The sequence below is a fragment of the Corvus cornix genome, chromosome 1A (genome assembly GCF_000738735.6).
Source record: "Corvus cornix cornix isolate S_Up_H32 chromosome 1A, ASM73873v5, whole genome shotgun sequence".
Classification (NCBI taxonomy): Eukaryota; Metazoa; Chordata; class Aves; order Passeriformes; family Corvidae; genus Corvus; species Corvus cornix.
In genome coordinates, this window is record NC_047057.1 from 46407042 (window position 1) to 46415312 (window position 8271).

At 41.3% G+C, this 8271-nt stretch overlaps 1 protein-coding gene across 4 annotated transcripts in view; it reads right to left on the reverse strand.

The window, feature by feature from the left end:
• The window catches only part of UHRF1BP1L (UHRF1 binding protein 1 like), a 51958-nt gene extending 44142 nt beyond the window's left edge, over positions 1-7816 (reverse strand). For 2 of the 4 annotated variants that reach the window (XR_005604425.1, XM_039570564.1), the window contains exon 1: positions 7592-7816. Coding sequence is in view for 3 of the 4 variants with exons in the window: in XM_039570564.1 (XP_039426498.1) it covers positions 7592-7635 (44 nt within the window). In the remaining variant the exon portion in view is untranslated. Of the gene's footprint in view, positions 1-323; positions 471-7591 lie in introns of all 4 variants that reach the window. The other 2 variants (XM_039570562.1, XM_039570561.1) reach the window with 2 other exon arrangements.
• Positions 7817-8271: the final 455 nt, after the last annotated feature.

Below are 8271 nucleotides of genomic sequence, written 5' to 3' on the forward strand. Positions count from 1 at the left end.
GTAAACGTCACATAGCCTAAACATATCGGGAAATACCCAGATTACATTTAGAAAATACACATAAAGGTATGTTTATAATGGGATTGCTGATTTAGTTCACAAACCAGTTTTGCAAATTTAGTTCAGGACTTATAAAAACCCCAAAGAAGCCAAAACACACAGCTGCATAGCAAACTATTATCTTTTGCAGAATTTTAAATTACAAAAAGAAACAGGAGTGGAAACCCAAGTAACATTTTATAGAGCACACTTCACTCCTACGTTTATATAAATACATACCACCTCTTACATTTACTCTACAAAGGTGGGAGAGGGGAAGTTACCTGAGGGCAAGGTATTCAGACATAAGGCCCCTACTCCTGGTGAAAGCAAGTGGTCAGTTGCCACGGCTTCTGAGAAGCTTCTGGTACTCATTTTGGTAGTAAGGATATTCACAGCAAACCAATCTCCACCAGAGCCAGCTGGGATCGCTGCAGGGAACGGGACACAGGGGACACACAAGGGATCAAGTTCAAAGGGAAAAAGGAGTGATACAATAATGTAAGAGAGTTTTAGCTGAAGATAACTGCAGTTACAACAGTTTGTTACACATCATGATACTTCAGAATTCAAAAGGAAACAGACCTGGGTAAAACACTAGATTCCCATGAAAGAAACCCTTGCTGTCTAATGCTACAATACTGCAGCCCTGTTTAAATGAACAGCTTAAGAAGCAAATTTTAATCATGCAGAAAAGATCTCTATAATGTAGCCAAGTGGTTTAAGTGATACTCAGTTAGGACATCTGGAAGATGAGAAGGAAGATAGCCCAAAGATGAAGTGTAAGAGGGTTTTATTTTATTTTTAAATGGGAGACAACTCTTCAGTTTTGTTTTGCCTAGCCTGAGATTTCTCAACCCACATTATTTGCTCCTATTTACAGTGTCTCAGCTATTCAAAATTCATACTAAAGAAACCTGACTCTAGAGATATGGGGGAATGGAACTTCTGGATTAGTTTTTGTGGTTAGCGTGGTGCTACAAAGACTTGCACATGTTTGAAAGTCTGATTTTGCAAGCAATGAAATTTTAGTACAATAAGCTCCTCAAAAAAAAATTCTCTGTTAATTGTCCTCACTTCAAAGAGATGCCTCAGCTTAAATATAACTAATTCCTACACTTTTACCCTTTTGGGTGCAGTAAAACCCAAACATTTGGACAGTGACCTTGGTAGGCAGTTCGTTGGGATATCTGAACAGCATTGAAGAGATTTATCACTAACATGAATTAGAGATACCTAATTACAAATTTTTACTTTTCTCAGGTCTCCAGACCCCCAGCAATGGAAGAAACTACAATATGAAAACTGTTCCAGATGTAGCCAACCATGTAACTCTCAGATTCCTGGGTAGCTGGATCCAAGTGTTGCTTCCTAAGAGTCAGAAGCAGCAAGTGTCTCTGAGGAAAAAGAATGCTCTGGTATTCTCAAGCTACGTGGTAAAGATGCATGGCAGAGCTGCCACAAAATCTGTGCTGGGGACATTCTTCTTCCAGCAAGGCTCACACATCGATCTGGGGGAGGCTGAAAGAATTAAAAGGCACAGCCTAGCTGGAGCTCTTTCCTCTCCTGTTTTTTCTCATCAAAAAAGCAGACAATGAAGATATCTGAACCGTGGTTAGCACCAGCTCCAGAAAGTACAGGAGTTACTGGATTGAGAAACCTGGGTTGTTGTGCAAGTGGCCAAACCCAAGATAACACTGAGTAATAAGATACTTGTTAGAAATTATTCTCATGATTTGCAAAAAACCTGTGAAATAAACCACTTCATGTAAGCCTTTAAAATTCCATTAATGTCTCATCAGAAATTACCTGATCTCCTTCATCCAATGTGCTTGTAGAAAAAAGAAAAAAATAAAACAAGACACTTTAAAAAGCACCTCTCATTCTTCGAATTATTTAGTACAGACTTTTATTCTGCTTTGATATTAAAAAAACCCCTCAAAACACTAAGGCTTTGGCAAGAGAAATAACAAATTTTTAAAAAATGTAACTGTGGGTTGGTTTTGATTCTTACATACTCCATAATCACTTGATCTTAAGAAACAATTTTATTCCTACAGGTTTTATTTAAATATCCTTTTTTCCCAGGGTATACTTCATACTAGCGTGTCAGATACTTGAACACAGTGATCTTCAATGTAATTTTCATTGTGAAACTTACTAGTAAAACTATTCTGAGAATTCTTTAAAGAAAATGATGACATACAACTAAAATGCTGCTGATTAATTCCTCTTGATTGTGCAAATGTATTCGTTTTTATTATGTATGCACAAGAGTTGTCTGACTTCAACAAAGCTTCAGCAGAACTTTAATTGTACAAATGCAATGTCTGTAGAATTAGCATTTAAATTTATAATACATTTGCAAAAATAACATAAAACAAACTGAAAAGGAGAAGTCAGATTCTGTGAGTTTATTTCATTAACCCAAATGCTACTGAAAGCTTAAGAGATCTTTCTGAGATGTAGCACAAGATTTAATATCAAATCTTTATAAATGTAATGATTAAGAATTTTACCAGAAAATACATTATTGCTTCTTTATCTCCAAGATATCTGTATAATTTCATAAAGCACCACAGCAATTTCAGTTTGGATTTTGGAAGATGTTTTGTCACAGAATCTTAAAATGCACTATGATGCATGAAGCTACTAACAAAAACAGAAGAAAGTGAAAGTTTTTAAATTCTCTTCAAAAAAGCATTTATTGATTCCTTTATGCTCATCACATCACAAACACATTCACACAGAAGAAATTGTTGGCATGAAGTCTCCACTTAAATACTAAAAGTATTGATTTTCAAACATAAGGGAATTTAAGAAATACAGGATTATAGTCAAACTTTAAATTGCTCTTTCTCCTTCTTCTTTTCTGCTGTCTCAAGCAGTTCTGCTCTACTACCTGTGGGTTTTTTTAGGCTTATTCTTTCATTAGGAGCAGCATTTAAGACAGACTTACTGCTAACACTTTCTGCAAGTATTCAGATTCAATACAGACTCATTCAGAACAACAGAGATTGTTATGTCTACATTGTGTTCTGCAATTTTCTCACATAATACACAAGCCAATAAAGTCAGTCATGTAGAATACACTCTGCAAAATTAGTACAAGTGAAGAGAGAAGCAGAAAAGTACACACTTTATGCTCTTTGGCTGGCTAAAGGAACTGGTTAACTTTCACAAAACTAAAGTGACACAGAAGTGGAATACACAAAACTGAAAATAAGCAAAAACCTACTTATTTTGCTACCAACAGAATTTTCAACGTTCATCCAAACAATTTTGGTCATTTACTTACAGGAAGGAAACAGCCCATTCTAGCCAAACAAAGATGTTACACGGCTTTATTCTAAAAGGAATCACCTCAGATGTTTTGAGAAGGTAACATTCCTGACCAGTCAGGCATGTCTGACTGGCATAAAAGCAGGTCAATATACAGGGCAAATATTTTGGTAGGAGACGTATCAGTGAAGCTGTACCAGATGATGTAGGGTATCATTGTTTATATCAGGACCAACCCATTCCTGATATCCATGCAATTAGTATGCTATTCTTTGTACAACCATTCTTCATATGAGCTTTAGAATGATTTCCCAGCTATGAGTTGAAAACAATTGTCACAAAACTCACTGCAATTTTCTTCTATTGAAATCTTAGTATGTTCACATCTATTGATTCAGATGAGCAAAAGCCAAGGTCTAAGTTCATGCAGAACATTAACTAATGACACAACTGAAAAAAAATTCTGCCATATCAAACACTTTAAAACCTCTTCCTGTTTTCTTTGTGGAAAATAATGAGTAAGATACAAACTATAACTTTTTAAGTTGAACTATGTCTTATCATTGATAAACTTAAGAGTTAATATCAATTGAGGTGAAGACTATCATATTCAGTGTGGCCACTTAACAGAGAATCAAAGTTTACAAGCTTGCCTTCATGCTTCTTATACATTCCTTGATAAACAAAACTGGTTTTCATAGAAGGGCATGGATCATGCAGATATACAGAAGACTCAGACTGCTCATTAACTAGAAAGGGAATTTCAATGATACTAAAAGCCACAACTGAAAAACACCTGAAAACAACCTTATACAAGTCTGTGTTAGTAACACCTGATCTCTGTACCTCCCACCCAAACAACCCAAGATGCAACCCCTGACATGGAGATGATCCCCTTACAACCAGAGACAGTATTACAGTAACACCACAGTGAACTTGCACAGGGAAATCTAGATTCCAATTGGAAATCTTTAACACCATTGTTTCATACACTTGTCCACAAAGTCTGAGAAAAAAGAAGGAATGCTGAAGGATATCTGCAATCATCATAGCAGAGCACTGAACAAAAAATCTCATAATAAAAGGTGCTGTTCAACAAGAAATCTCTCACCCACTGAAAATATGTAACAGCACAAATGAAGATTCAACACAAGTTTCAGTTCACTGGCGAAGATCTTCACAGTAAGTGTTCCCAACACTACAGAGAAGACTTCTCCCAGGGATGGTTTGTCTTTCCCACCTCTGTAAAGGATGATGCCATTATCCAGAAACTTGTTTCATTTTAGGGCACATTTATTATGAAATAAAGACATCATCATTTGTATTCAGCAAAACTACACCTAACACATATGGAGCTGACAAAAATTAAAACCTCCAAATGGCAAACTCATCTCTTCAGTTTAGTTGATAGATTTAGGTTAGTATCCTACACCAAGCACCACATGATCTGAAGTACAACAAAAACACATACATTTCCTAGCCCTTCCCTGCTTCTCATTTTCTACCACAGCCTTGGGAAAGAACAATGCATGTTGAAGATAAAGGACATTTTTAAAAATTTTAAAATATTGAAAAAGCAAAAAACTCATCACCACATCCTGACACCACATCCTGACACATACAGACTTGTAACAAGTTGAATAAAACAAGCTTTATTACTTTCACTGCTCTTAAACTGTAACACAGCAATAAGAAAAACCCTTTACAAAGGTAAAAAGTAATTTAGGTATCAAAACTGTTTCAAAATGCAGTTTGGATCATCTTCCTGTGCTCAGACGTTAAAGACTCATACCTATGTAAAATTTTCGCTGTTTAACAAATGTAGAATGACGAGGCTCCTTCACACCAGTGCCCATTATCAGTTCAGCTAATAAAAGCACTGTGAATTGCTAAATGGAAACTGCACTGCTGAATGACACAACGCTTTTATATTTGCAAGTAAGGTACCTTGATAGTAAAAAGAGCTGAAAACTGCTGACACATGATTAACAACTATTGCAGCAATCATGGCAAACATTGACAAATCAATGATGATTGGGGGAGCTGGACAAGATGATGGCTAAAGATCCCTTCCAACCTCAACTGTTCCATGGTTTGTGGTAAAAAATCGAAGTAGGTCTCTGTAATTTAAGGTACAAGTTCATATCTTTGTTCAAAGATAAAGGGAAATAAAATAATCAGAAATTAAAATAAGTCGAGGTAAGAGGGTAATTCGTTCCACCATTGCTTTATTATTTATGGATTTCTTCCAATAAATTTTAATCCTGCCACTAATACCTGCTTTGCTGAAGATGACGAACAGGCGGCAGTTTCAAGAAACTACGAAAACTGCAGGACAGGAACTAATGTAGTAAGAGTAAAAAGTGAAAATGTCCTTTGGCACTCTCTCTATTACAGGAAATTCCTTATGCATTTGGCTCCTTAATCATATTCTTACAAAACTTATTAGAGAAAATCCTGAAATAATGCTGGTTTAATTTTTGTTGAAGTATCAAGGTCCTGAAATTTAAGCAGCCCATGTCGCTTGAATTCTGCTTTCCTGAGTAACCAACTTCTGCAACCACTGAAACACCTGTTCTGCAGGAAGTAAAGATATTATCTGAACATGTCATGAAGAATACCCATAACAAGGGGCTTAATAATACTGTCTATATTTTAGGTAGCAAATACACTCTTTGAATAGTATGGATTACGAGCATGAAGTTCAACTTACAAGCCTCAGATCACTGGATATATCCCATAAGCTTTCCAGAAGTAATAAAATGTGTCATAATCATTTGACAGAGCCTTGTTGAGTAAGCAGGATCACAACACACAAGAGAGCAATCATAAATTTACCAACATGACAAAGTACTTAGTTCTAATCTCAGCTGTTCATTTGAAAAACTAGACAAAAAACAACTCATCTTACTCATGCCTAGTTCCAGACACCTATAACCTGTAGCACAGACATTAGAGTTCACCTCTCTTTCCATACAGCTTGCAATATACCACTACAGGAAACAAGCTGCTAAATCCAGCTATGCCAAGCACACTGCTGATTAGAAAACTGACTCAAGCCTGATGACATCTTCTCGTTGCATTTCCATTCACACGGTGCTCTGTCATTTTCATGCAAAGAAAAGATTTCTTTATCAGCATTCCCTGCTACAAAACTCATGAGCAGGGTGGAGAAGAAAAATTTTTCTACTACTGCTTCATACATCACATTTAGCAGATAGATATCAAATGATTTGGAATGAGAATTATGTTTTCCATGTGCATCATCAACAGATTAGTCAAATGACAATCTGTCACTTCATTTTGTTTTTCTCCATAAACACTTTCCAGAAATACCACACAAAAGTGGAATAGAACATTTTGGTAACAAATAACTAAAAAATTGAAGTATTTCAGGTTATATTTTTTAAGATATAAAAGTAAGCTCTGAAGAATTAGCAACGCTGTGGTATTATGACAGATCAAGTACCTAACATGTTTTTCCCTCTCTTTAGAAAATGGGAGAAACGTGATGTGGCTTTTTAAAACTGTATGAATCAGATTGTGCACTTTCTGCGATTTCTCCATCTTTCAAGCACACGACATTGACAGCTAAGAAATTTACAGTAGGCTTGTTTGTTTTGTTTTAGGCCTCGAGACACCTCAGACATGATTTCAGTCACCCAGAAAACCACGAACTTATTTTCATCCCTCTGCGCGCACCCTTTTGTTGCCCGGCCTCACCTGTGTCTCTCAAGAGCTCGGAATTCGCGAGCTGATCTGCAAGGACACAGGCCGAGCTGCCCCAGCCGCGGCCAGCCAACGCACCGGGGCGGCTGCTGCTCGCCCCCGCCGCCTGGGAATCACGAGGGTCGGTCTCCCCCGCTTCTCTGCCCCCCGCACACCTCGGACAGCGGGGGCGGGCACCGTCTGCCCGGCGGGGAGGCGGCCGGAGCCCGGCGGTGACTCACTCGGTGACTCCCACCTGCGCCAGGCAGACCGAGCCCCCTCCCCTCCTGTGCCGCCGGCACCGACCGAGGGAGCCGAGGGCCAGGGGCCAGCTAAGCGGCTGTGGCCGCCGGACAGCCCCACACGAGCACCCGGCCACCCCCCCTGCCTCTAAATCACTACGAGGAGGCGGCTTCAGCTCCCCCTTCCGCGGGCAGAATGGACCCGGTTCCCCCGCCCAGCGCCCAGCGCCCAGCCCGGGGGTCACTCTCCGGGACAGGGACCCGCCGTCGCCCCCGCCCTGCACCCCCTCAGCCTGCCCGGTGCACCGCACCCCACTGACCTGGAGAGATGCTTCAGGATCTGCTTCTTGATAATCCCCGCCATGGTGTCTGCCTGCCCGCGCCCCTCACGACGACCAGCCGGGACCAGGAACGCACCTCATCCCTGCGCCCGCCCCTGCCCGAGGTGCGAAAGCGCCGGGCGCGGATCCGCTACCCCACTTGCGCTCACTCGACGCCCGGCGCCATCTTGGCCGCAGCATCGCCTGGTGACGGGGCCGAGACGGGGCGGGACGGGCCGGGGGCCCCCGCCCCGCGCGGAGAGCGGCGGCCCCAGGCGGGCAGGGCGGGGAAGGGGAAGCGGCAGGGAGTAGGGGACAGGGCACAGGGACAGGGGCACGGCACGGGCACACGTAGGGGCAGCGGTGCCTACGCCCTTCGCTTGCTCGCAGAGCCCCTGCCCGCCTGATCAGCGTCTTCGTCCCCATTCAGCGCCCAAAGCCTCTGCCCGTCTCATGCCCACTGCCCGCCCGCCCGCCCGCTCTCCTCCGCCAGCTGTTTCTTTCATCCCTCTTCAGCCTTCCCATCTCCAAAACTCTGGAAGCGTCTCTCTGCATCCCCGCCTGTGGCTCCATCGCTCCTGCCGCCTGTGGAGCATGTCCCAAAACCATCACATCTTTGCTTTGCTTGGGCCTGACTTTGGCCGAGCTAAGACAGGATAGCTGCAGCTCCTACAGCACCA